The 27,880-nt window shown below is 44.4% G+C and overlaps 2 protein-coding genes across 10 annotated transcripts in view; one reads left to right on the top strand and one right to left on the bottom strand.

Moving 5' to 3' along the window:
* Nucleotides 1-7,112, top strand: part of nosip (nitric oxide synthase interacting protein) — a 32,910-nt gene extending 25,798 nt beyond the window's left edge. For 6 of the 7 annotated variants that reach the window (XM_068019642.1, XM_068019641.1, XM_068019640.1 and 3 more), the window contains 3 exons: nucleotides 1,149-1,336; nucleotides 3,505-3,613; nucleotides 4,759-7,112. In XM_068019642.1, the coding sequence (XP_067875743.1) occupies nucleotides 1,149-1,336; nucleotides 3,505-3,613; nucleotides 4,759-4,830 (369 nt within the window). In that variant the 3' untranslated portion in view covers nucleotides 4,831-7,112. The remainder of the gene's footprint in view (nucleotides 1-1,148; nucleotides 1,337-3,504; nucleotides 3,614-4,758) is intronic. The other variant, XM_068019643.1, reaches the window with a different exon arrangement.
* LOC137353399 (reticulocalbin-1-like) lies at nucleotides 6,576-25,577 on the bottom strand. Of its 3 annotated transcripts, none has more exons than XM_068019636.1 (7): nucleotides 25,516-25,577; nucleotides 23,638-23,930; nucleotides 20,395-20,588; nucleotides 17,446-17,618; nucleotides 15,799-15,859; nucleotides 14,120-14,319; nucleotides 6,576-10,230 (listed from the first exon to the last, which is right to left on the bottom strand). In XM_068019636.1, the coding sequence occupies exons 2-7, from the start codon at nucleotides 23,859-23,861 to the stop codon at nucleotides 10,126-10,128; spliced, it is 957 nt and encodes a 318-aa protein (XP_067875737.1). In that variant the 5' UTR covers nucleotides 23,862-23,930; nucleotides 25,516-25,577; the 3' UTR covers nucleotides 6,576-10,125. The 3 variants fall into 3 exon arrangements, with proteins under 3 accessions (XP_067875737.1, XP_067875736.1, XP_067875735.1); XM_068019635.1 differs by lacking the exons at nucleotides 6,576-10,230; nucleotides 20,395-20,588 and adding exons at nucleotides 11,732-13,497; nucleotides 20,658-20,851; XM_068019634.1 differs by lacking the exon at nucleotides 6,576-10,230 and adding an exon at nucleotides 11,732-13,497.
* Nucleotides 25,578-27,880: the final 2,303 nt, after the last annotated feature.

Below are 27,880 nucleotides of genomic sequence, written 5' to 3'. Positions count from 1 at the left end.
AAATGATAATTTGTGAAGCACAACAGTGGAGTTGGTTAGAGCAGAGGCGTTTCTCTGCAGTACAGTGCTCCCAGTGGCAGGAGGCTTTCATTACAGTGTGACATTTACATAGGAAATGTAGAAGGTTATAACGGGAAATTTTCATCTTTGTAGCCAGGGAACGTATGAAGGTGCAAGATTTTTAATATCTGTATATAGATAGCAAGAACATTGTATGTCAGATCAGTCCCCCAGTCGGCTCCTCTTACAGCATCTGTTTCAAAAAGAGTTGAAGAGTTAATTCTAGGAACATTATGACATGAAAGACCAGGCCACAAAATGGCAAAGTTTATTGGGCTCTTTTGTTGGGGAATGTAGGGAGATACACCAGTACTAGTTTGACGGTGTCAAAATGTTCAGCTTATAAGGTGCAATGTACAGGCCTCATTGTTCTGTGCTGCTAGAGAGCACAGACTGCCTGAAAAACACAGTGTGTTCAGTTCTCAGCGGTCAAGTATTTCTTCCCTCACAACCCTCCCTTCTGAAGCATTTGCTGGGGCAATGCTTCCAAGGGTGCCTACAGACCTCCAGCACCTCATCCAACTGTCCATTCTTGTACGCCATTGAGTTTCTGGCAGACTATTCAACTGTGGAAGCATCACTGCCAAGCCGGATCTTAGCCTTGCCTGCATTTGCAATCATCCACTTTGCAGAGAGGTAGCTGCATTAATGATTAGGTGCTTAAGACCCCAGCTGAATCTTCCTTTCCTTATCTTGTAACGCTACCCTGCCTGAGATCAGCACAGGCTGGCACAAGAGTGCTACCCACTGAGTCACGCCTGATGCAAATGATCCTGGGCTGTGTTGCTGAGGTGCAATAATACCCACACAGTAGGGCTGACTACTACTGTCAAACAGCCATTGGAGGCTTACTGACTGGTGAAGTCCAGGGTTGTGAGGATGTACAATATTCTGTCCCAGAGAATCATAAATACAGAACAAACTGAGGTTTTTAAAAGTGAACTAGACACATTAGAGCATATGAGAGAAGGTGGGAGAGTTGGGATGAATGAGAGAGAACTGCATAAAATGACAGAGCAGATTCAATGGGCCAGACAGCCTACTCCTGTCCCTGTATCTCCGAATTGTTAAGCTACCTTTTCTTGCAGGATAAGACAGTGTACTGCCCTATGAGTGGGAAACCTTTGAAGATGAAAGACCTGACCACTGTGAACTTCTTGCCAGTCGACGATAAGTTGGACCGCGTGCAGTTAATCACCAAGCAGGAGCGCTATGTCTGTGCTGTGACCCGGGACGTACTGGGAAACTCCGTGCCGTGTGCTGTACTGCGGCCATCGTAAGTGAAATATGGACTTCTGCCTCTCCCTCCACCCCCCCCCCCCCCCATCCCCCACCCCCACCCCCATCTCCCCACACCTCATTTCTGGGTCCTCTGCCTTGTCCCCTGCCCCACCCCTCCACTCCTGATCTACAAGCCTCCGAGATTTCTGCATTCTTCCAAGTCTGACCTCTTGCACATCCCTGATTTTCATTACCCAACCATTGCTTTCAGCTGCCTGGGATCTAAACTCTTGAATTTTCTCCCTAAACCTCTCCCACCTCCTTTAAGACGCTCCTGAAATCCTACCTGTTTGGCCAAGTTTGTGGTCACTAATGTGGCTCAATGTCAAATATTGTTTGATAATCGTTCCAGTGACGTGCCTTGGGACTACGTTAAAGGCAATATATAAATGTAAGTTAAACAAAAAATGCTGGAACCACTCAGCAGGTCTGGCAGCATCTATGGAAAGAAAAGCAGAGTTAACGTTTCGGGTCAGTGACCCTTCTTCGGAACCAGCATTTTTTGTTTTTATTTCAGATTTCCAGCATCTGCAGTATTTTGCTTTTATATAAATGTAAGTTGTTGATCTTTTCATATCCTTTGGCAGCGGGGCGAGGCTGAGACACACTTTGGCTCTGGGAATGTACCTTTCATAGTATTGCCCAGTGATCAACTATTGAGTTGCCAGTTGATGAGTCTCCAGTCTCTGTTTAACAGTCATAGTCAGTCCATAAAGTGAGAGTGTCGGCAAAATGGCCCAGGACCGTTGGTGTTCCATCTCTCCTTCAGCTGTGGCCATTGTTTATCAGGTAGGGTGGAGTAGTGGTTAGGGTATTGGACTAGCAACCTGGAGAGCATGAGTTCCAAACCCACTATGGCAAGTCGGAAAAATTGGTTTCAATATATTTGGTAATTTATGGATTAGCATAAAAACCCAACTGGTTTACTAATATCTGTTCTAGCCTGTACATGGCTCCTGTAACACTGCATGCTTGATTCTTAATACCCTTTGAAGTGGCCTCACAAGCCGCTTCAGGGGGAATTGGCAGCTTCATCCAAATCCTGAATATATTTTTTTTAAAAGGGGGCCTGTCAATGATTTATTGCTGTTCTTTCCAGTGAATAAACCCAAGGAAGCAGATTTATCCCAGTTTCCAATTCCACAGCCATTAACACGTCAGCGTGGACCACAGCTCACTGACGTCCTCACTGAGTGGCAGATACCTGGGACCCGCTGGTCCGTATTTCTCGGTATTGCTCCAGGCAGTTAATCCACCCTCTGAGCAATCAGGGGAGAGATTTCTTTTTGATATTTATTTGTGCGTCTTTATCGTTTCTCCCATCAAACATCTCCCCATCTCAACTGAGGGTTCTGGCTCCGTGCTGAGTGCAGGGCCATGGTCACTGTCTGCTCCTGCTCCCATGTCAATGCCCTGTTAAATCAAGCCCAGCCTAATCTCAGGAACAGGTGTAGGTCATTCAGCCCCTCAACTGTTCCGCACCATTCAATTAGATTGTGGCTGATCTGTACTTCAACTCCATTTACCCGCCTTTGCACATTATCCCTCTATACCATTGTTTAACAAAAATCTACCAGCCTCAGTTTCGACATTTTCAGTTTTTAATTGATCCCTGGTCTCAACAACTTTTTGGGATGGATGGGTGAATCCATCCATGGATGGGGGGTGGTGGAGTTCCAGATTTCCACTAGCCTTTGTGAAGAAGTACTTCCAGATATCCCCTCTGAATGGCCTGGCTTTAATTTTAAGGTTATGCCTCCTTGTTCTGGACTCCCCCCAACCAGAGGAAATAGTTTGTCTGTCTACCCTATCAAAACCTCCCATTGTCTTCCTAGTCCAGAGCTACTGAGACCAGTTCTTGTACCTCCTCCTGTTATTCCCAGCTCAAATCAGCTATTTTAGCACAGGTTCTGTTCCAACCTGGGATCTCTCCAGTCAAATCTTGTTATTTTAATTCTTTTCTTTTCTCCCGTCGCCCCACTTCTCTGTGATCCATTAATACCCTTCTCTTAACACCCAGTAGGTGAAATGCTGCCCCATAGTAACAAAAGTGGGACAGCATCATTCACCAGTAGGAGTGTCAGAAATGCGCACTTGTGACCCTGAAGTCATTCGTGTGGCTGTCTTGGTTTATTGTGTTTTTTTTTAAAAACTGGTTTGCAGAGGTGCTGTGGTCACCATGGAATGCGTGGAGAAACTGATTAAACAAGATATGGTGGATCCGATCAATGGGGTGAAACTGACAGAGAAGGACATAATCCCAATTCAGAGGGTGAGAGAAAGTGTTCCATATTCAGATGTGCGCGTGTGCCTCGGGATCGCTGCGCGCACTTCTTCAAGCCTCTAACTTAGTGCTTCGTACGAAAATAGAACAGACCCACTGACCTGTCGAGGCTGTCTCACACTTATAATGGCTGGAGCATCCCAACTTACACTCTTCCTACCTCCTCCCCTGCAGCCACGTAATTTCCCAGGAGAGGCAAATAAAACGGAAAGATATGACGGCCAGTAAGTTAAGAAAAAAAAAATCTCTGGAAAATTCCTCTCTGATCCCTTTAGGTGGTTGAAACCCAGTCTGGGACATTTATGTGTATGATTGACAGTATGTATGTTAAATCTTAATCCACTTACCATCTATAAGAACCCTCTTGAAAGCTTGCAGTTAGTGAGCACATACCGCACAAGCTGGCAGTGCACTCCAGAGACACACACAGCATAGAAAGAGGCCATTCAGGCCGTCGTGTCTGTGCCAGCTCCAGTTCATCCCACTTCCATTAGAGCAGACGTTCCATATAATTTTTAATCCTGGCTGCAGTGTGAGACAGTGGCTTATAAGAAGCATTGGATGGCTCTCACGGTAATGTCAGTGTGGCTAGTTGGTAGCACTGTCGCCTCTGAGCTCAAGGTTCAAGTCCCACTCCAGAGACTTCAACATGTAGTCTAGGCTGACACTCTCAGTACAACTGAGGGAATGCTGCTCTGTCGGAGGTGCTGTCTTTCAGATCAAACATTAAACCGAGACCCTGTCTGCCTTCTGAGGCGGATGTAAAAGTATCATTTGAAGAGCTATGAATTCTGTAACGACTTGGCCAACATTCCTCCCTCAATCAACATCACTAAAATAGATTAACCCCTTGTTGTACGGGACAGGTTAGATAGAGCAGCTGCTCTTGTACAATATTTTTGTATGCATCATACTGTTGTTTGTGGGACCTTTTGTGTGTAACGTGTTTGGCTACTGAAGAATTGCCCTCAAAACAGCTGCAGATGGAAGGTAATTCATTTGGCTGTGAAGGACATTGGGTCGTGAAAGGTACTTTGCATTTGTGACGTTCAGCTCTGCTCGATGGTGTAAGGGAAAGGTTGAGGGATTTTGCCTGACTGCAGTTCTCACTCTGCTGTTGTGTTTGGATACAGGGTGGGACTGGATTCACCGGAGCCGGAGTGAAACTGGAAGCGAAGGAGTCAAGGCCGGTGATGCAGGCGTAACAGACGATAGTTATCGGAGGCCTTGTCCCTCAGGTGTCTGACCAAACAATAGGCTTAAACTAAAAGGAAAGTGGACATTCTCCCCTTTTAATTTCCCATCACCTGCACTTTGTTAGTGAGTTGATCTTTAGTAGAACTGAAGTTTGTTTTGTCTTTTTGGTTCCTTTTTGTTCCCAGACTCTCTTGCTTTGTCGTTATCCTGTATTTAATAAAGTTATAATCCCCACAACGCTCTGCTTCTATTGGAAGAAAGGTACTGTCAGTTATAGAACAGGTGAATGTTGTAGGAAGAGAATAGGCTTACTCATCATGCAGCCCAGGGGAGGCCATTCTGCCCGTCATGCCTGTGCTGACTCTTTTCAAGAGCTATCCAATTAGTACCCCCCCAACCTCCTTCCCCACAGCCTTGAAAATTTTTCATTTCAAGTATTTACCCAATTCCTTTTTGAAAGTTATTGTTGAATCTGCTTCCACCGCCCTTTCAGGTAAGCACGTCACTCATGCGTGAAAAGAAAACTCTCTCCATCTCACCTCTGTTTCTTTTATCAATTATCTTACATCTGTGTTCTCTAGTTACCGCCTCTCCACTGAGAACCGTTCTGTTATTTACTCTTAACAAAGCCCCTCATCATTTGAATACCTCTATTAAATCTCCCGCTAACCTTCTCTGCTCTAAGGAGGGCAATCCCAGCTTCTCCAGTCTCTGCACAAAACTGAAGTCCCTAAACTCTGGCTCGGGAGACGTGGCACTCAGTGGAAGGTGCTCAGGGTTGATCTGGGCCGCATTAGCACTTGTTGCAATGAGTCTTGGGCCTCAGTTCTGGATTTGGTGGGGAGGTGAGAAAAAGTGATTTTTACTAGAAAGTGTGCATCTTAATGGCATGTGGTGACAAAGATTGGGGTCAGCTGTGATGCCGTCCGCTACCAAATAGCTTTGACTCTTGCTGTTCAGGTTTTCATGTACTTGGCCGCTGTGTGAGAAATCCAAGGGCATGGAACCATATTCTCAACAGATTTTGGAAAGGAAGGGGAAATTGGCAAAAATTAATTCCTTCTACCATTTTTATTTGTAACGACTGAACTACTCCCACCACGTTCTCTCTATCTCTCTCAAAGGAGATGTAGTGCCAACAGCATTGAGGCTGAGATCAGATTTTTGGATACTAAGGGAATCGAGGGGAAATCAGGCAGGATCTTATTAAATGGTGGAGCAGGTGCGCTGGGCCAAATGGCCTTTCCTATTATGTTCTTAACTCTTGTCCTTTCCCACATGCTGCATGTGTGCGCTGGCAGGCTATTTAACTGTGGGGAGCATCGCATCTGAGCTTCAACCAATATCATTAAAAGAGGCGATCTGGTCATTTATCAAACTGCTGATTATGGGAGCTTACAGTGTGCACATTTGTTGCTGTGTTTCCTAAATTACAACAGTGACTACACTTCAAAAAGTGCTTATTTGGCTGCAAAGTGGTTTGGGATGTTATGTGGTTGTGAAAGTTGTTTTTGGAGGCTTGTCTAACCATGACATCACTGCTCATTGGCAGAGATCAGGGGCCTGGGAGGTTCCAATAAAGTGATCTTGCACAAGTTGCTGCAGTGTAGTTAAGATATAAAATTCCTTATTCCTTTGAGTAGCCAGGGCACCACAGAGTGTTAACACCCTCTATCAGTTATTATCATAACATTTAGTGTGAGGGACATGGTGTAACCATTATTTTGAAAAGGACACACAGAATTCAGAGAAGTTCTTATTTTGTAAGATTTATTGACAAACTGAGTTTCTCGTCAAAGGCACAGCGACTGGGACTGATAACACAGGGAGGGACGCTATATCCCCATGTTCATCTTATAACCAAGAGAATCCAGCTGTAATGAACACGACCATGCAAATTCAATAACCTGTGGGGCTCAAACAAGTTTGGTATTCTGTGCTTCTCTTCCCTCCCCCAGACTTCCCACTCCTCCTCACCATTTGATATTGACTCTCACCAGGGTACAGTTCCAAAAGGGTGCAGACTGCCATAATTCACTTGTAAACTTTGCAGGCAATAACTTGGACATGGCCAAACCAGAATCTGACCTCCACTCCACTTTCAAAGAGTCACGGTTTTGTGAGCAGGAGCAGTAAGCCTTACTGATTTTCTACCCCCTCCCATGCCTAGGTTGTAGCCAACCGTCCAGAAATTCCCAGGGGTTGAAGGCCAATCTCCCAGAGCTGGTTGTGAGCAAACCCAGAAGGATCAATTATAAGAGCACCTTTTTTTTTTAAAAAAGGTGTTGAACATACAAATTAGGAGCAGGAGTAGGCCACTCGGCCCCTCGAGCCTACTCCGCCATTCTATACATCCATGGCTGAACTGATTACTCCACATTTCCACCCACCCCCGATAACCTTCCACTCCCTCGCTTCCACTGCCTCTCGAGGAAGAGAATTCCAAAGACTCACGACCCTCTGGGGAAAAAAAATTCTCATCTCTGTCTTAAATAGACGACCCTTTATTTTTAAACAGTGACCCCTAGTTCTAGATTCTCCCACAGGGGGAAACATCCTTTCCACACCCACCCTGTCGAGACCCTTCAGGATCTTATGTTTCAATCAAGTTGCCTCTTACTCTTCTAAACTCCAGCGGATGCAAGCCTAGCCTGTCCAATCTTTTCTCATAAGACAGCCCACCCATTCCAGGTATTAGTCTGGTAAACCTTCTCTGTACTGCCTCCAACGCAATTACAACCTTCCTTAAATAAGGAGACCAGTACTGTACACAGTACTCCAGATGTGGTCTCATCAATGCCCTGTATAGCTGAAGCATAACCTCCCTACTTTTGTATTCAATTCCCCTCGCAATAAATGATAACATTTTATTAGCTTTCCTAATTACGTGCTGTACCTGCATACTAATCTTTTGCGATTCATGCGCTCGGACACCTAGATCCCTCTGCATTCTCTCACCATTTAGATACTATGCTTTGTTATTCTTCCTGTCAAAATGGACAATTTCCCACTTTCCCACATTATACTCCATTTACCAGGTCTTAGCCCACTCACTGAACCTATCTATTTCCCTTTGTAGTCTCCTTCTGTCCTCTTCACAAGTTACTTCCCTATCTATCTGTGTCATCTGCAAATTTAGCAACCATACCTTTGTCCCTTATTTGTATTTATATAAATTGTTAAAAAGTTGAGGCCCCAGCACTGATCCCTGTGGCACACTCCCCGTTACATCTTGCCAACCAGAAAATGACCCAATTATGCCTACTATTTCCTGTTAACTAACCAATCTTCTATCCATGCCAATGTTACCCCCTACACCATGAGCTTTTATTTTCTGCAATAACCTTTGATATGGCACCTTATAAAATGCCTTCTGGAAATCTAAACACAATACATCCACCCTTTTATCCACAGCACAGCCCTCAAAGAACTCCAATAAACTGGTTAAACATGATTTCCCTTTCATAAAACCATGCTGACTGCCAGATTCCCTTGATTATTTCTAAATGCCCTGCTATAGCCTCTTGAATAATAACTAACGTTTTCCCTGAGATGTTAAGTTGGATGGGATGATCGATGGTCATGTAATAAACCTCTAGGAATGCATCCAACCAGAGTTGGTAAGCCTACCAGGAAATGGGAGACTACTGTAGCCAACCTTCAGCTCTGATCAATCATGAACAGACTGTGGGATCCAATCTGGGATCTTGCTGATCTCTGACTTTACTGATGGAAGTGTGCACCCTTGATATGAATTGGACTTTAGCATTCCCAGCATAGGGAGGCTACCTCAGTCTCTCTGCTGCCTTGGCAATGCATGGCTTTTCAGATGTTGGGAAAGGTCGGTGGTACTGCACTGTCTCAAGCAGACAAGTGGCTTCTGTGTTAAACAGGCTGCCAATCCTGTCTGCACAAAAGCTGGAGGTGACTACGACCATTGAGAAAAGTGCTTTGAAGCTGTGTTGAAACCCTGAGCAATGGGAAGCTTAAACCTCCCTTAATATATTTCAGTACCCTTGAAATTAGAGCTGCACTAGGAGCAAAAAAATCAGACAGCGAAAAGGGAAGTGGAAATCTGGAACTCTCCTCGAAGACCGTGGCTGCTGGGTCAATTGAAAATTTTAGATCAATAGATTGTTATTGGGTAAAATGGAGCAAACAGATCAACCACAATCTAACAGAATGGTAGAATAGGCTTGAGGAGATGAACAACCTTATCCTGTTACCTAATTAAGTAGGCATTAGTTCTCATACATCGCACTTGTCATTTGGAGACTAGATTTAAAATGGCCCAAATTAAAGTTGGTCAGGCAGTGTTGCTTGTAATTTGAGTCCAGGATGGAGTGGTTGGGGGCAAGAGAGGAGACTCATTGCAAGTGCATTTCCTGGGGAGGTTGACTAGGCCTGGTTCTGCTCTATTGGTCAAGCTAGGAGGTGCTACCCTTTTTATTGTTCCATGCTCATTACCAGGTACTCTCAAGTTTAGATTGTCCTACACTTAAAAAAAAAGTTAGCCCTGACCATGCTGTTGGATGGATATTGCACAGAGAATACTGTATAAACTACTGCTCAACAGCATTTGTTCAATACTGCAGGTTGGAGGTGATGGAAACAGGCAGTTGTATTACAGGCTCCTATGGCTCTGGCTGAGTGACTTCATTTTCCCCTTTTTAGAGAGGTACATTAGCAAGGCCTTGTATAGGTCTGTAACCAAATTACATGGTGTCCACAGACCTTTTGGAACCAGTGGGCACCGAATGATGTGTGTTTCAGCAAAGTGGAGAATGTCATTTTAATGTAGCATATATGATTTTAGTTTGGTTGAGCCAGTTATTTTAGTGCTGCTGCCCTGAAGTTTGCACCAAATAAGAGAGGAATGTCAGTGTTGGGAATCAGGCAGGTTTCTCTGCATCAAGATGAGTTGTGCCCATCTGGTTCAGGATAGTTCGATGCAGAGTAATATTCCTAGAACATTATGCCAATAGTACACCCCAGCCCCATCCCCTATCTAACTGCAAGTGAAGGATCCCACTCTTCTTCCCCCAACTGGTCACGAAATTGCCAAAAACTTCATCCCATAGATCTGGCTTCAACTTAGATTTAGCAAGTGGAAAAAGAGTGAGACATTAAAAGGTTTGAGGATTAAATAAAGCCTAAAGAAATGAGTTGAGATTGGATTGTATCCAAATGCAGTCAGCCAAATTAACCTCCCCTCCCAAATTATTGGGAAATTCAGCCGCTTACACACCGCAACAGAGGGAATATGGGATGAGCAGGGTTGTAACTCCGTAACCGTGTGGCGACTAAAACTCATCGTGTGTGACCATCATCTCTCCGAAATCTGTCATAGCACTCCCTACGAATCTGTGGTACTTCTCCAAGAATTCTTCTTTCGAAAGTTTGCCATCCTGACAGAAGCAAGACTTCATGTTAGAAAAAAGTTGGGCAACAGCAGCCACATCCTCAAAGTAATAACTAACAAATCCACCTCCAATGCATAGTTGACAAAAATAAAATAATCAATTTTCAGTAACATATTGCAACAGCTCCTTACAATGGTCTTAGTGAGGTCCATGTGGTGTGAATTAACTAATACTGTAGTTTGGAGTGTTTCTTTTGGTTCATTTTCTCTTTCTTCTCCTCCTCCCCCCCAAAGGCCTATTGCTGGAAGATGGTTTTTCAGGCCTTGTTGCACATTAGCACTTTACACCAGTGGCCATTCTGTTTGTACATGCACGAGAGCTCAGCGGGTCACTGAGTAGCTTACTGCCATCGTGTAGCATCATGTTCTCACCAGATATTCAGACTAGCAGTGCCAGGAGACAGATTTACTGCACTGGGTTCAGGAATGGGAACCCAGGCTGACTTGTACTTATGCTGACAAGGCAGATGCCGAGATCAGTGTTGAAACCCCTGTTACTGTTGAGATCAGCAGGTCTCAGCTAGGGTGCAGAAGCCATCCTGGGACCTCTGGCTCTACACAGCTCAGTATCAGTGAGGTCCATGGGAGCTACACCAGTTTTCATTATAATAGTGAATTAGTGTTTGCTAAATACCATCCAATCTAAAAGGTGGCACTAATACAAAACATGCATTCCCTATATTTCTCCAGATAATTAAAGGCCAGTAGCCAGCACAAAGGACAGATACCTGACTTGGGGCAGGGGCAAAGAGTTATAAAGTTTATATCACCTTTAAGTGGCCCAATTCCAGAGCAACATCGGAACTCACACATTTCAATATATTCTTCAGGTGAGTTCTTCCATGGACTGGCTCTCCTTTAGAGCAATGCCACACCTTTAGGACATGGAGAATTGGCAATGCCTGCATTTCTTTCCCTTCCCTTCCCCCCCAAGCCCTGGCCAACCTTTCATTAACGGCTGGCATTTGTCCCACAGGAAATGCTGAGCAGCAACACAGCTTAAAAAAGGGAACAGTATCTGGCTCCAGTCTGCAAGCACAGAATACGATTAACTGAACACACATACATTAAACAGTAATTAGAACTGAAGACACAGGGACTGGTCAATCCCTTGCATCTGCTGCTTGTCCAGCTCTTTCCAAGAGGGAGAAAAAAAAAATCACCAGACCCTAAACAAAATTAATATCCCCCTTCTCTCCCATTCCCCTCACTGCCCCGCCTCCATTGTGTGGGGTGATGTGGAGGATATTATTCCTCTTCACTGAAGCAAGTCTCGCCCCTTAATCCACAAGTGCTTTCAAATTCAGAACACGAGTGATTACTAATGGAAGCTGGATGTGGTATCTATGGTACAGGGCAGGTCCCCACAGAGGACATACACCATCCAATCTTCAATGGTAGAGAGTGGTTGCTCGCTACAGAGTAATGCATTACAGGTTGGTGTTTAGTAATTGGGATACATTCCCCTTTCTTCCCCCCCACTCCCCCACCCACCCAAACTCCCCACTGGGAAAATTCAGTCAAGACATCCCAAAGGAAAAGGCACTGAATTAGGTGTTGGACATTCCAATTAGCAGGGTGTTAGGCGTGCTCAGATTTGCTTCTGTTGATGATGCTTTGGAAGTGTGAAAGTGTTCTACTGGATGCTAAAGCTATTTTTCTCTCCCTCTCCCTTCTTTCTCCCCTCCTCCTTCCCCCCGGCCACAGGCGCAGATTCCTAGTTGGGGAACCAGCACACTAAAGTATCTCACCCGAGTGACACGGATTCATGTGACAGCATAGAGAACAGGCAAGACATTCAACAGCCAATCCCCTACCAATGGGTGTATTTCCCAGTGAGGGAGGGGCTGTTGATTTCCTTCCCTACATTTTCTAAATTGCTTAGGCCAACTGTAGCCCCCAACTGCTCCAGAGACACAAATCAGGTGAGCTTGTCGACCAGGAGTTAATCTGAAAACTAGGTCTGCAGGGACTCAGAATTACACCACAGGCACTCATAGAAATCAAGTTGACAGCAGGCAGTTAGTGAAGTAACTTAAGTTACTGTTGCCACTAGGATTTGAGGAGTGTTTAAAACCTGAACATTCTAACTCTGCCAGTGGTTTATAAATTACAAATTCTGCCCTAAAATTGGATTGTGCCCAGAAGCATGGTGAGCTGTACAAGAGGAGTAGGGTACTGAGTGACTACGGGTCTGCCATTAGTAGCGGAAAGAAGAATTAGGGAGTGTTACACAGGAACAAGATATTAGGGTTGATTTTCAGTTTGCTGCTTGGCCCTAAAATGGGCTTGCATTGAAACTACTATTGGACTGGTTGATCCACCAAAGCACCAGTTTTACGCCTGCACAGCAAGTTGAAAATCTACCCCCAAGGCGTGCAAGCTTAGTGATTACACTCAATGCCTCCTTCACGGAGGCCCTCGCCCGAGACCACTGGTCACTTAACTCTGCTAATGAAAGGCTCAGGATCTTGTGTACCCACCAGGCATGAGGGGAGGGCACCTGGCATCAGTTGGACACTCCCAAACCTCACCAGGATTGAGGTACCTGCTTGGACACAGCAAGAAACCAGGTTTCCATCAAGTTTCCTTGGCATCGATACTTTCGTGATTGTACAGGATTGTGCGCAGATGCTCAGACTTCCCCGACTTGAGCCATTAAACCGAATCGATGAGGTTGGTTTAAAAAAAAATTAAGATTTTCCAAACAAAAAAAAAAAAAATGGCCCCTTTGTTGCAGGATAGAAGACAAAATTGACAAGGAAATAAAATTTTCTTGGAGAAAAGGGGCTCATAGAAAAAAAAAGTTCCCCCTCAAGAATCCCAAACCCTTTCTGGGATAAATTAATCCCATTACCACCAATATATATATAGATGGCAAACTTGAATCCATTATGGGGGACATCTCCTTAGTTACAATGGATAGGCCAGTCAGCCTTTGCCAATAGAACACAAACCCAATATTTTTTGGGGTGGGGGGGGTGCAGGTGAAACTTGATGGAAATTCAGATAAGGGTAAACAATCAAATTAAATAAATACAATTAATGTTTTTGATCACAATTCAAATTATCCAGGTCTCAAATTAGCCAAAAATAAAATGATGCGATTGATAGGATTGGTGCTGATTCCGATTGAAATCAAGGATCAGAGCTCGTCGTGTTTCCGTGTCAGATCCTCCCCATAATTGGTCACTTGGCTGCCAACAAACATATTCCAGTTGTCTAAAATCTCCTGCTTTGTCAGTTTATTGTCCTGTGAACAGACACCACAAAAAGATGACAAAAGTTATTGGGAGCTAATTGGAAACAGCATAGCAATCAGCAGAATTGGAGTTTCTCTGGTGAATCTCACCTGGGCCATAAAATTATTACAACACAAGGAGACCTTTCAGCCCATCCTGCCTGTGCTGGCTCTTTGAAAGAGAGTTATCCGATTAGTCCCACTCACCCTCTTTTCCCCCATATCCCTGGGAATTTTAGGGCTTCTGATAGTGCCCCAAGGGGTGCATGAGAATACAGGAGGGACAGGATAGGTAGTGGGAGAAAAAGGAAGGAAGGCAGGCGAGTGCAAGACAGGGAACACAACAGCATGCACACAAGATAGTGAGAAAAGGCATGACAGCATGAAAGGGAAACCAGTGTGAATGAAATAGCATGTAATAAAGAGATAAAGCATGACTGCACATGTGCAAAAAAGAGGAAGTGTGTGTGAGATAGAGAGGAAGAGAGACAACATGGCAGAAAGGGGGGTTACTGAGAAAGGGGGAGCAAGACAAGAGTGGGGGATTAAAGAGAAAAGGAATGATTGGGTAAATGAAGTAGTGAAATATTTTGGTGAGGTCTTGAGATGTGAGCAACAACTGATGAACTCTGACCTCGTTTTTATCAGACTCGTGGATCAGATGCTTGGCCTCCGACTCTGCATGATCGTAATCTTCAGGAAGGATCCAACGCTCAATCTCGCTGTGGTCCATTTTCCCGTCCTTGTTTATGTCGCGGAACTCTCTGAACTGCTCCTTCTCATTCTTCACCCATTCGGGTTCTGGCTCACCTTCTTCGGGAGTGTACATGTCACCTGTTGGAGGTGAATTAGGGAAAGAGTTACACGGTCATCTCTGGGGTGCTGTCTTAAAAGTCAAAAAAGAGGCCAAGCTCTCTTCAGATAAACGACAGGGGCAGGTTAACAAAGAAAAAAAAAATTAACATTTAAATATTAAAAATTAACCAGAGTAACAGCTGACCACTTGTGTATTAGCTAATTGGAAGCAGGGTATACTTGCAGCAGGACTCATGGCAAACGGCATCTATTTAACTGGCCTCTACAGCAGACAGTCTACAGAGTCTATTTAAAAAAATGTTTCCAGAGATTACAACAACTCAAGGCTCCTTCAACAGCACTTTCCAAACCCACAACTTCTACCAACTAGAAGGACAAGGGCAGCAGATGCATGGGGACCACCACCACCAGCAAGTCCCCCTCCAAGCCACACACCATCCTGACTTGGAAATATAATCGCCGTTCCTTCATAGTCACTGGGCCAAAATCCAGGAACTCCCCGACAGCACTGTAGGTGTACCTGCACCACGTGGACTGCAGCGGTTCAAGCAGGCAGCTCACCACCACCAAGGGCAATTAGGGATGGGCAACAAATGCTGACCTAGCCAGTGACACCCACATCCCAAGAAATAAAAAAAAACAGAATTCGTGACTCAAATTACAGCAATATCTCCCAATAAAAGTAGGCTGTTTTCTCCAGCAAAAATGTAGTGAGTGGAGGATAGTTAGAAAATAAAAAATTCTGCATCAAAAATCAATACCAGTTATTTACAGCCGTGATTGGGTACTTTCCTGTCAATCTGAAATACTGGTGTTACTATATACAGCCTTAACTCAAAATATATGGGCGCTTATTTGTAACACTGTCCAAACATCCCTCGCACTGAAATTCAAATCCAGCACAGATGTGGGTTTAGAGACTCCTCTTTCTGTTCAGTGTAAAGGGTTCGAAATGGACAGTGTCCAAAAAAAAAAACGGTAACACTTTTTCAGATGAGACATTAAACTAAAGCGTCATTTGCTCTCTCAAATGGATTGAGATGGTGGCCCACCAATATTTATCCCGTAATCAACATAAAAGAAATTCTGGTTCTGGGAGATTGCTGTGTGCAAATTGTTTGCCACATTTTCTACATTACAATAGTGACACTGAAAAATAAAACTATTTCACTGCTTGCAAAGCACTTTGGGACGTGCAGAGGATGTGAACGGCGCTATATAAATTTCATTTCTTCCTTACAGAAGGCAGGATGGTTGGTTTGGGAAAATGGAGACTTTGTACAGTAGGAGTTGCTTTTGAGGTGAAACTTAGGATGTTCCCTCTGCAGTCATTCCAAGACAAGTAGAATAATAATCAGCTCCTTGTAGCTGACTGTCCCACTCACCAATGAGCAAAATGAACAAAAAAAACACCAAAATGATTGTTTAAAAAATTAATCCAAAATTATATTCACCCAGGGTCGAAACTACAGTGGGACAGAATGAAAACAATCCTACCAATGTATTCTTTCAGATCAACCATGCCATCACCATCCTTGTCAATGTCTTCAATGGTTTCCTAGAGAGAAAGAAGATGTTAGCTTCCTTCTGACAAAGACGACCTGGGATTCAAATCATGGGGAAACAAGCCATTCAGCCCATTAGTCTCTGCCAGCATCAATGTAGACATTGGTGGATAGTAGGTATTTGGTGGGGGCACTCAACCCCCAGTTCCTATTGGTTGCAGACATTAGGCCCAGAACCTCTCAAAAGGCTGCAAAGCTTTAGCTCGGACACTGGTGCCAAGACTGCCCTTTATAGGTTGGGGTTAGAATTCTAGAATGGTAATAGCACAGAAGGTGGCCATTCAGCCCATCATGTCTGTGCCAGCTCCCTGCAAGAGCTACTCAACTAGTCCCACTCCCCTGCCTTTTCCCCCCCCCATAGCCCTACAAACTTTCACAAGATAATTATCCAAATCCCTTTTGAAAGGCATGATTGAATTGGCCTCTACCACACACTAAGGCATGGTGGCACAGAGTGTAGAGGGAGCTTTACTCTGCCTCTAACTTGTGTTGCACTTGTCCTAGGAGTAGTTGCTCTAGACATTCAAGTAACCCAGCTAAAGATATCCTTTACGCTAAAAAAGGGATTAACACATTTGCTTTTCGAGAAGTAAACTTAAAGGTTTACCAGAATAAGACTTCAGTTACCTGCAGAGACTAGAGAAGCTGAGATTGTTCTTAGAGCAGAGAAGGTTAAGGGGAGATTTAATAGAGGTGTTCAAAATTATGAAGGGTTTTGAGAAGAAACTGTGTGCAGTGGCAAAGGACACATATTTAAAGATAATTGGCAAAAGTACGAGAGAGAGGAAATGGATTATTTATTACTTAATAAATGCAACAAGTTAGGATCTGGAATGGACTAACTGAAAGGAAGCAGGTTCAAGAGTAAAATTTTCAAGAAGGGAATTGGATAAATATTCAAAACATTCACAGGGCTATGGAGATGCAACTAATTTGATGGCTGGCATTGGCAAGATGGACCAAATGGCCTCCTCCTGTGCTGCACGGTCCAATCTGCAAGCTGCTACTGAAATTCGCCTGTGGTTAAACTGTGGAAATGCCCTGAAAAACCAATCACTGGTCAAGTTACTGAACCCAGAACTGGTGTCACTGCCACTAAAGTCTGCAAAGGAAACCTGACCCGAGCCAGAATTCCGGACCCGGAAGTGCGACCCGACCCCGACGCACGTTATCGGGTCCCGTTAGGGTCGGGTCGCAGGTCTTTAACTGCCACTATTATGCCATTCACCAAGTAAAGTTAGCTGGTCTCAGATTGGATACTACTGTCGGCCTTGTGGGTCCCAGATTGGGGGGGGGGGGGGGGTGGGTGAAAAACGGGGAAGGAAATAGGCCTGATCGCATCCCGTTATTGTTGCTGGAAAGCATGAGTGTGTGACTATTGAGTGGAGTTAGGATTGGGTTAATGACACCCTCAGAGGCTTCACACACACACACAGTCATGAGGAACAGATACCAAAGACCAGTCTGCAAATGTACACCCAAGCAAGGAATCCACATCTTCAGGAGATGAAGAAGCCTGGGAAGGAAAAATAAAAGCAGAATTCGGCATCTATCACTCACCTTTTGCCGACCTGCTTACCGTGACAACGATGCTCTTCATATAATCAAACTCCTCGGGGTGAAGGAAAGCGGTGAACTCCTCTCGCGTGGCAATCAGGTCACCATCTCTGTCCGCCATCTTGAATCTACGCTCATCTCGCTTAAACATCTTCTTGTAGGCATCTTTATCCTCCATGTTCTGGAATTCCTCATCTACAGAGAGGAATAAAAGCCAAGAGGAGAGCATTTTGGGAAGAATAGATGGGGGAAGAATTGGTTTCCAATGGCAGGAGGATCAGTAACCAGAGGACAGAGATTTAAAATAATTAGTAGGGGAACAAGGTGAAAAGGAGGAGAACTTTGTTTAAAATGTATAACCGTAGTGAGTTACGATCTGGAACGCGCTGCCCGAAGGTGGGGTGGAAGCAGATTCAATAGTAACTTTCAAAAGGGAATTGTATAAATATTGGATTGGCAGGCTTATGGGGAAAGGGGAGAGTGTGGAACTAATTGGGCAACCCTTTCAAGAACCAGGCACAATGGTCCCAAATGGCCTCCTATGCTGTGTGATTTGGTGGTAATCTGCAACTTGTTTTAAACTAGGTATGCCTTGTCCACTGATCGAATCTCAGGGTGAGGGTGCTGCCCTTTTGCTGGGCTCCAGTTGGGACTGTGCCCAAGTGACCATTCTCGAGTAAGTGGTGATTTATTCACAGCTCAAGTGTGGAGGGATATCGCAGCCACGCCCGAACAGATTGCGGACAGTTTGTTTCAACTAAGGAGGTTAGGGCCAGGCAAGGCCCGATCCAGGTTGGATGCAAGAAGCGGTCATTTCCCAGGCCAAGTGGAATAGGCTTCTGGCTTGAACGCTGGATGTTGATTCACTGAATTAATTCAAGCAAGAGTTGGATCTGCTTCCGGTGCGAGCGGAGATCATTTCGTACAAAAGGCAGGTACCAGGTGATGTTAAGGGGTAGCCATTGAAGATGGAGATGAGGAGAAGTGTTCTCTCAGAGGGTCGTTAATCTTTGGGATTCTCTACCCCAGACAGCAGTGGAGGCTGAGCTTTATAACCTGTCACTCTCACCCCCCCCTCCCGCACCCCCAACACTACCAACATAAGGGTAGTTAGAATTTCAAACTGGATCTCCCCACTGCTCATCTGGCAAGCATACTCATAGTCCCAGACAGCCCAATATTTGGTTCCCAGTCTTTGGCAAGTTTGCGGATTTCAAACTGGGTTGCCTGTTCGGGAAGTGACATTAGCCAAGGTACTTTTCTCAGATTGATTCCAGTTATTCCTCACTTCAAAGTACAGGTGGGCCTCAGGTGGGAACTTGATCCCGCTGCAGTGATGCCCATGTGGCCAAATAGCCTGCCAAGGTTCACAACATTACAAATGATCACAGGTGAGGTATCAGAGGGCAGATGATGCCCAGGAGACCCTCTCAGAGACACAGCACTATAAATATGGATTTTGGGAGATTACAAAAAAAGGGAAATGACAGGGACCAAATTAAGTCCAATGTTCCCTCATTCCCTTCTCTTTCCCACCCCCTCTTCTAGCTCAGGCAGAAGATTGTCCTTTGGAGATCTAACTGAGGATGTTAGTCACCTTGTTATTTAAATAGAGTTTGCAGAGAAAAGCGAATTGAGTTAAATAAAATATATGGCCTCATGGTCATGAAGGAAAAAGCAACTCAACAGAAGCACCCTCAAACAGAGGAGGCAACGTGAATATAATTAAACATAAAATCTAAAAAGAAACAAGAATACACTCCCAATTTAAAATGATTGTGTTCTTTTCATGAACTGAACAGCAATACAAATCAGTTGCATTACTGAATCTCTTCCACTGGAGGGCAATATTGTGCTTTGTATCTTCAATTGCGTTTTCTACCATATTAAAGCAGAACCCAAGCCCGTGTCGTATTGGAACAGAAGAACATGACGAGGCCATTCAGCCCCTCGTGCCTGTTCCCCATTCAATTAGATCATAGCCGATCTGTATATTAATCCATCTACCCACCATGGTTCTGTATCCCTCCATACCCTGGTTAAACAAAAAAAAAAAAATCTCTTTTGATGTTTTATGGATCCCTTCACTTTTTTAAAAAAAAGGGGAAGGAGAGTTCCAGATTTCCACTGACATTACCCCCTGAATGGCCTGGCTCTGACTTTAAAGGTTGTTCTGGACTCCCCACACCGGAGGAAATAATTTCTCTATTTTGTTTGACGCTGACTCCTGAAATCTGTTTGATACCAAATCCATTAAAGATGATATTAGGGAGTCTAGCACCGAGGGGTATAGGCTAAAAATTAGAGCCAGACTTTTCCAGAGTGCAATTGGGAAACATTTCTACACACAAAAGGGTGGTAGAAGTCTGGAACTCTCTTCCACAAACAGCAATTGATACAAGATCAATTGTTAGTTTTAAAGCAGAGATTGATCGATTTGTGCTAAACAAAGGTAGGGCGTAGATGGCTGTATGGAGTTAAGTCACAGATCAGCCACGATCTCAGTGAATGATGGAACAGGCTGGAGGGCGGCTAAATGGCTTCCTCCGTTGCTCATAGCCTTTGTTTTTCCAAGAGGAGGAGAATGGGGGAGGGAGGGAGGGAGAGGGGGGGAATAAAACAGGAAGATTCATGAGCTACTCTCCATTGATTCCTGCTGGAGAAAGGCTGCATGCACAAATAGACAGATGCACACATCAAGGATTTGGCTGGGTCGCGATGCCACCCGTAGTTGAACAGGCCGCTACCACCGTTGAGACTGTCCCAGGGAAGATTGGTCACTTGGGTGAGGTCCTGGATGACAAGCCAGTGTCTGGGGCACTGCACCTGGCAACGGGCAGTGTGGGGTGATGGGGCAGCCAAGAACAGAGGGCAGAAACTTGGCACATAGCAAGAGGTGCATCCATTACGGAGACCCATGTGCGTGTTTTTCAGGATGGTGTTGCTGGTGGAACTGTCACAGATATCTTACCCATGTAATACCCGTACGTAGCATTCTTGTACTCATCCCATGCCACCTTCCCATCCTGATTAGTATCGTAATCCTTCCAGTTCTTTTTGACGTTCTCATCGATGTATCTGTTCTGTGCACGTTTGATCCAGGAGGTCAGCTCCTCAGCGGTGACCAGGCCATCCTTGTCATGATCAATCCGGTCGACGATTTTCCTGGAAGAACGGGACAAGAGAAGACACAAGGCGGGCAGAAGGTCAGAGGTGACCGGTGAGAGTTCCTACCTAAGAGATGGCCGTAGAGCCGCTGTTTGTACTCGTCCCAGCCAACATTGCCGTCTTTGTTGGCATCGTACATGTCCATCTGTTTGCCCACGTTCTCCGTCAACCAGCGCCTCCGAACTCGCTTCATCCAATTGCGCAGCTCGGTGCTGGTTACCAAGCCATCTGAGTCGCTGTCCACTTTATCTACAATTTTTCTGCAAGTAAGTTTGGAGCTGATGAAAAACAAAATCTCTGCTGTACCCAAAAAAAGTTTTTCTTTATTTCCACTCTGATCTTCCTCCCTCCCAAAGCCTTTGAGCTGCAAAGGCCACTGGCCGGAGTTCAATCTCAGCAGCACAGCCTGCTACACAGTCATCACCAGTCAGGCCAGCTGATTGTATTGCCCGTTAGTCAGTGGGTAGCACCCTCACCTCGGAGTGCAAAAGTTACAGGTTCAAATCTCACTGGAGACCGGAGTACAAAATCTAAGCTGAAGCTCCCAGTGAAGGACCACAGGAGTGCTGCACTGTCAGAGGTGCCGTCTTCCAGATGAGACGTTGAACCGAGGCCCAGACTGTCCAGCAAGCGAGCGAAAATGACCCCACAGACACTATCTCAAAGAAGAGCAGGGGAGTTCTCCCTGGAGTCCTGGCCAATATTTCTCTCAATCAACATCACAACCAGATGATCTGTTCATTATCACATTGCTGTTTGTGGGAGCTTGCTATGCGCAAATTGGCTGCTGCGTTTCCTACATTGCAACCCATGGCAAACAGGAAAGGCCTGCTGTTCCTTCAAGTCTGTGCATTGTCATGATTGGCAGGACATGATAACTAAATAATTCCAGCCCCTGAAATCATTTACAACAGTGACTACATCTCAAAAAGTACTCAATTGGTTTAAACACAGTTGTTAAAGACAGTATGTAAATGCAAGTCTCTCTTCCAAGAGTCGCGTGTTGTCTTGTTCCCCCTCACATCCACACGTTACATCGTCAGGGCAGGGGCAGGATTTCTGGAAGCTTATCAGAAGCTGTGAATCTGCCCTATTTCCCCCTCCACCGAGCCTGGGTGTTCATCTACTCAAGCAGCAGAGACTGGGAACTGAACCTGGGACCCTCTGGGTCTGTGTGGCCCCTGGCAGACCGCACCTTCACTATAAGGGTGGCTACAGTCACAAGGCCGATGTAGGCTAACAGGGTGGCAAACCATTGGGAACTCATCCAATGGCTCAGAGGCCGAAAGGCAGCAGCCATGGCTCAACCCTGTCTGCTGAGGTTTGTGTAGGAATTAGGCCCCACTCCACACTGCTCAGATATCAGCTGAGGATAGGACTGGGCTGCAATGCATGTATCACCAGCCCACACCCTGGTTGCACAGCCGACCAGTGATTACCATGCAGGCTCACGTGAGACGGAGAGTTACTTGGGAGAGGTATTAGAAGGACCGCCGACATTCCTGCACCCTGGCGGAGAGTTGGTTTCCATTATACTGCCTGGTTTGGTGGTTAAAAAAATAAAGTGCAGGGCAACCGTGAACTGCACCACATTTACCCGGCTGAGGTTCAATGCTCAGCCTCATCCACAGGGAGGGGGGGGGGGGGAGTGGGTGAGGGGGGGAATTCGGGGGTAGGTTTTAAAATCCACCACAACCTTGGTGAATTTTCCCGCAATGCACATGGCCAGACAGGGAGGGAAAGTGGACACCTCTTCCCAATTGCCAGAGGGGAGGAACCTCTGGCGGAGATTCCAAAATTCAACCCTGGCACCTCTCAGCAAATGGGACATCTGATCGACGTATTTTCTCCAGACGCCTTTCCTACAATCTGTGCTGTAAAACAACCAAAGTGTTTAGGGAAAACGTGCAAATAATTACTGGTCTGGGCTTGCATGGAGGAGGGGCGGGGGCCAAGTGGGCCAGAGCTGCTGATTTTTTTCTCTGCCACGTCTGTTGCCCCTCCTTCAACTTTTGGTTATTACGTGGGAGTGGGAATGGGGGAGGGGTTGATCCACACTGCCAGCTCAGCTAGGACACAGAAGGGAAGTTTAGGAAGCAACAGCCCAGATCAAAGAATGCCACAAGTCAATTACAATGGAGTCTCCACTGCTTTAAAACAAAAAGGACAAAGCACCGAGGCAACTCGAATGTTTGAAAAGATAATAACTCGCACACATTAAGAAGCCTGCATTTCCCCACCACCCCCCCCCCCCCAAAAAATCAAGCAATAAATCCCAAAAGTCGACTGCAGCCAGAATCATAGACTCTCACATGTTACAAACACAGCATGTTGTGACAGCAACATTTAGAAGAGAGAGAGATTGAGATTGCAGGATGCAAATAGCCACTAGTTTGTTGCAGGCTGATAGTAAATAAGATATTCATTAGAATAATTCATGCAGGCAACTTATCAAGAGCACTATCTTTCAAGTGTAATTAACTTATTGCAAAAAAAAAAAATTGATGTTATTGACAATTATTGCTGCTTAAAGAGTAACAAGTTGTAGCCAATTAAACGGAGATGTTCGCCAAGTGGGAGAGAGAGGTTAGTTAAAAAGGATGCATGAAGAGTGTGTAAAAGGGGTTGAAGGGTCAGTGCAGAGGATGCGTAGCTAGGTTTTGTGCTGAGGGACGCACTAACGCTTGGGGCAGCCGTCGCAAAGCCTCAATGGGGAAAGGCCACAGTGTAAAGTCCTCCCACCATAGGGAGACGAGGGGCTGGAACCTGTGTAGAACCCCTTGGGCTGTGTGCAGCAGAGAATGTGACAGGATATGCAAATACACTTGTAGATTTAACCTGAAATTGCAAGTGTATTGAGGCATCTCATGTACCGAATTGAAAGAAACTAACATGTATACCACTTTACATGGTGCCAAATTTGAATTATGTACTTTTACAAATTTTATGAATGAAGCTTATTTTGGGGGGGAAAAAAAAAAAAGCATGGAGCCAGATTTGAATAAACTAGGTGAGGTTACATGTCAGAAGTATATATTCTGATTACCCCAGTCTCTCTTTGCTCTCCTCTGGAGTGAGTTGGTCAAATGTCTTGGCATTTTCTTTCCCCAGGAAGGCCTCGTGATCGAACTGGTAGCCTTTCTGATCCTCGTGATCCCGCTCGCCCAGGTCCACGGAGTGATGCACCCGGTCTTTCTTCTCGGAAGTGGGTTTGCAAAACGCCACAGAGGCGCAGACAGCCAGCACCCCAAGGAGGATCAGCGACTTCATCACCAGTGCAGGGAATGAGAGCAGAGCAACGAGCTAAAGTGTGGCTAATAAATGGCTGACCAAAAGTAGCTGGAAAGACAAGGTGAGGCATTAAAAATCGCCAAGATCATAGAATCACACAGGAGGCCATTCAGCCCATCATGCTTATGCCATTTCACTGAAAGAGCTATCCAATTAGTTCCCCTGCTCTTTCCCCATAAACCTTTGTTTTAAAATTGAAACATTTTGTCTGATACCACTTCTGTGAAGCACCATGTTTTACTATATTATAGGTGCTACATAAATGCAAGTTGTTCTATACATCCCTTTCTTGTTAGCATTGAATCTGCTTTTATCACTCTTTCAAGCAACACATCATGGATCTTAAAACTTGCTGTGTGTAAAAAAAATAATAATCTCATCTCATCCCTGGTTCTTTTGCCAATTATCCTAAATTTGTGCTCTCTGGTTACTGATCCTCCTGCCAGTAAAAACAGTTTCTCCAGAGATTATCTCCCCCCCCCCCCCCAAAAAAAGTCAACCTAAACAGTTCAAACAGGTCTTGAAATGATTCAGATTGCATTCTGTGGAAAGATTAAATACATGCCAAGTAATTGAGAAAACGAGCGTGTTTCCTCATTTTATGCAGCACAGAACATTTCTCAATCCCTTGGCAGAAAGTAAAGCCCTCCCGTCCCCTCCCGCATCCAGGAGATGCGTCACCACTATTAGAACTGAGCAGGTTAAGATGTTTCTAAAACATTTGATACAATGAATATTAAATGACAATTTCAGATTTATTGTTCATCCCTTTGCATTATTTCCAAGACTATTTTTTAAGCTTAAAAAAAAAAGTTTAGAAACATTCAGTATTTTTCCAATATTCAAAACTATGTTAAAACCCTAGTTAAATAGATCTGCCAAATCCACAGGTTGGCTTTAAATTCTGAGTTGGAAAGGCATGCATAAATTAATCTAGTTGATGCAACAAGCAAAAAAAAATGCAATTTACAGTTAGCTTAAATGAAGATAACTGTACAACTTTCAAAAACTGGTTGACAGTTTGTTAATATAGTGTCTGCAATGCATTCCGTTTTCCTATATACTTTAATTTTCATTAAAAATAAATCTTGGAGCATGCAAAGTAAAGCAGAAAACAAAACGACCACGTAGACTTGGAAGATCTCTGATGAATGTTTCTGATTTTAAATGGGCTTTGACAAATCCTGCTGATTTTTCTTTTAAAATAAACTACAAGCCAAACACAACATATACAAACCTTTGAACATTTTCAAAACAATCCGCCCCTCTCCCAGAACATTATAATTACATTTAACAAAAGCAGCATTATTCAATTAACATTCTCCCAGTTTGAAACGTGGATCATTCTGAAACTTTAAAGTTTAGAAAACGTTTTAAAAAGGAATAAGATCTTACATCTCCTTGCAAAGTACTCAAATTTCAGAGAAGTAGCAGAAAATGCAATTCTGATACATGTAACAAAAAGTTAACGTGAACTATTTGTAAACTTTAAAAGATGCTACAAAACTTTTTAAGTTGCAATTTAAAAGTAGCAAAACACACAGGTGTATTAAAAAAATTAAAGCTTAAGACTTGAGTTTTTGTAATGAGTAAAATCTATTATTGTTTAATCAGCAGAAATGCTAAATCTCACCAGTTATCAACAAGCGTGATAAGATGTTGAAATTATCTAACTGTATCTGTTGAAAGTTATATTTCAACCAGAGAAGGCGTGGTAAAAGTTACCCAATCAACGCTAAGTTTTCATTCTGCTATCCGGGCCCTCAAAGCTGTCACGGGTTATGTGATTGGCGGAGCTCGTCCAGGTTGATGTGCTGCCACTGAGGGGTTTCTGATTGGTCGGGAACCGCCACGTTGACATGAGCGTATGTAACTGCGCTTGCGCCTTGGCCGCAATGCCTTCTGGTAATTGTAGTTGTTTTTTAACAATACGCAACTTCCTCAGCGACAACAATTGCATTTATATAAGGAAGCGTCCCAAAGCAAAAAATAGATGATATGAGAGGGGGAGAACAGGAAAAAAGCGAGTTTAAAGAACTAGAACGCTCTGCCGCTCATTTGTGACGGACAGCCAACAGCTCCAATCATAATTGAAATGGGCCTTGATTGATGTGCTCTTAGCGAATGCGAGCAAGGAGGAGGGCCCAGGGGCCCCGCCCTTTGCTTCTCGGAAGCTGCCCAATCAGATTTCGGTGGGGCGTGGTCCTGCTCAGTTCCCGGCGCTGATTGGACAGTCGAGTTTGGGCGGGAATGTGGCGGGCCTGCTGTTGTTCGCGGGCTCGAGGCTGGACTGCTGGCGGGGCGGAGGCGCCAGAAACCCCCCAAAAAATAGGCAATCATAATTAATGACAATATTTACAAAAAGTAAATTCCAAAAACTTTACAAAATAACCCATTCAGGGTAGACGACAGCTTTTACCCAAAAAAAGAAGAGGTGAGGAATAAAACAACAAAAACAAAAAATAATCGTGAGAAATTAAAGGCCATTTTTAAATATCCATATTTCGTAAACAAATCCAAATATTTTAAATAGTTTCTGTCAGAATTTGTGCTGCACTTTTACCAGAGAGAGAACTGAAAGTATTTGAAGGTTTGCATTGGTTCAGTGCTAGGCAGCCATAGCTGGTAATTTTTTTATATAGCAATTAAAGTCAAGCCAATTATTTGCAGCAATATTCTGGTGTTTGGATGTCCCAGCTAAATTTTGCAGAAAACTCCCTGTTTTCGAATTTTGATAAATGTATCTGAATGCGTACTAGGCAGATAATGTGTCTAGGTTGCAATGCTCTCCTGGTCACCTTGCACCATCTATAAACTTTCAGCTCATCCAAAACTCTATTGGCCTGTAACCTAACTCGCACCAAGTCTTGTTCACGCATCACCCCTGTGCTCGCTGACCTACATTGGCTCCTGGTCCAGCAATGCCACAATTTTAAAATTCTCGTCCTTGTTTTCAAATTCCTCCGTTGCCTTGCTCCTCCCAATTTACGTAACCATCAGCTGTACAACCCTCTGAGATATCTGCAATCCTCTAATTCTGGCCTCTTGAGCATCCCTGATTTTTATCATTCCACTGTTGGTGGCTGTGCCTTCAGCCACCGAGGACCCATAAGCTCTGAAGTTTCCTCCCTAAACTTCTCCGCTTCTCTGCCTCTCCTTCTTTAAGATGTGCCTTAAAACACCTTTGACCAAGTTTTTGGTCACCTTGAATCTCCTTGAATTAAAAAAAGCAGCAAACGCGGGAAATACTCAGCAGGTCAGGCAGCATCTGGAGAGAGAAACAGTGAACGTTTCAGGTCGATGACCATTCAACAGAATTGGAAAAAGTTAGGAATGTTAACAGGTTTTAAGCAAGTACTTAGGCAGGGAAAGTGGGGCGGAGAGAAAAGAATAAAGGTCCGTGATAGGGTGGAGAGAAGGGGAGATTAAATGGCAAAAAGGACAATGGTGCAAGGCAAAAGGAATGATAATGGTACAAGTAGAGAAACAAAAGATAAGTTTAGGGAAGGATGTTACGACCAGGTGAGAAAGGGCTCTAGGGATTCTCTCTCAGCCTTTGCCTGGTTTAACCGTAACAAGGTTTAATTTTAAAAACACCGTGTTTTTAGCTCCCCCTGAGTGAATCCTTGTTCACTGCTTTCCAGTTGTAAGGCAAAGAAATCAATCAGACAGGGTTTTCTTACATTTAAACAAGAACGGTGGAAGTTTATTAATCTTAAACTCTAACTCGGTTGACGACTACAATATGCGAGGCGACCACGCTAGCATGCATACGTGATAAACACACACGCAGATAGAGATAGAAAAAGTAGAAAGAACAAAGGGGAAAAGTTTGAGGCAATATCTGGGAATTATTTACAGTCTTTTGAGTTCGATGTAGAGTTTTTGATTGCTGGTAAGCCGTGCCGTTTTGTTGGGGCCCAGTGCACGCTTTAAAACTTGTTTCGATGTAGGAGTCTTTTCTCTCTTGAGGTTTAAGTGACTTCAGTAGATCTGGA

Source organism: Heterodontus francisci, chromosome 41 (assembly GCF_036365525.1).
Source record: "Heterodontus francisci isolate sHetFra1 chromosome 41, sHetFra1.hap1, whole genome shotgun sequence".
NCBI lineage: Eukaryota > Metazoa > Chordata > Chondrichthyes > Heterodontiformes > Heterodontidae > Heterodontus > Heterodontus francisci.
Note: the sequence above shows the minus strand (reverse complement) of the source record. Positions and strands in the feature narration are given on the sequence as shown.

Excerpts from the sequence above, each read along its gene's own strand:
- LOC137353399 (XM_068019635.1), bottom strand. The coding sequence starts at position 23,861 with ATGAAGTCGCTGATCCTCCTTGGGGTGCTGGCTGTCTGCGCCTCTGTG. Across the intron at positions 14,320-15,798 it reads TGATCTGAAAGAATACATTG|GTGACATGTACACTCCCGAA; the intron begins GTAGGATTGTTT and ends CACCTCCAACAG. Across the intron at positions 13,498-14,119 it reads ACGAGTCTGATAAAAACGAG|GACAATAAACTGACAAAGCA; the intron begins GTCAGAGTTCAT and ends GTCTGTTCACAG.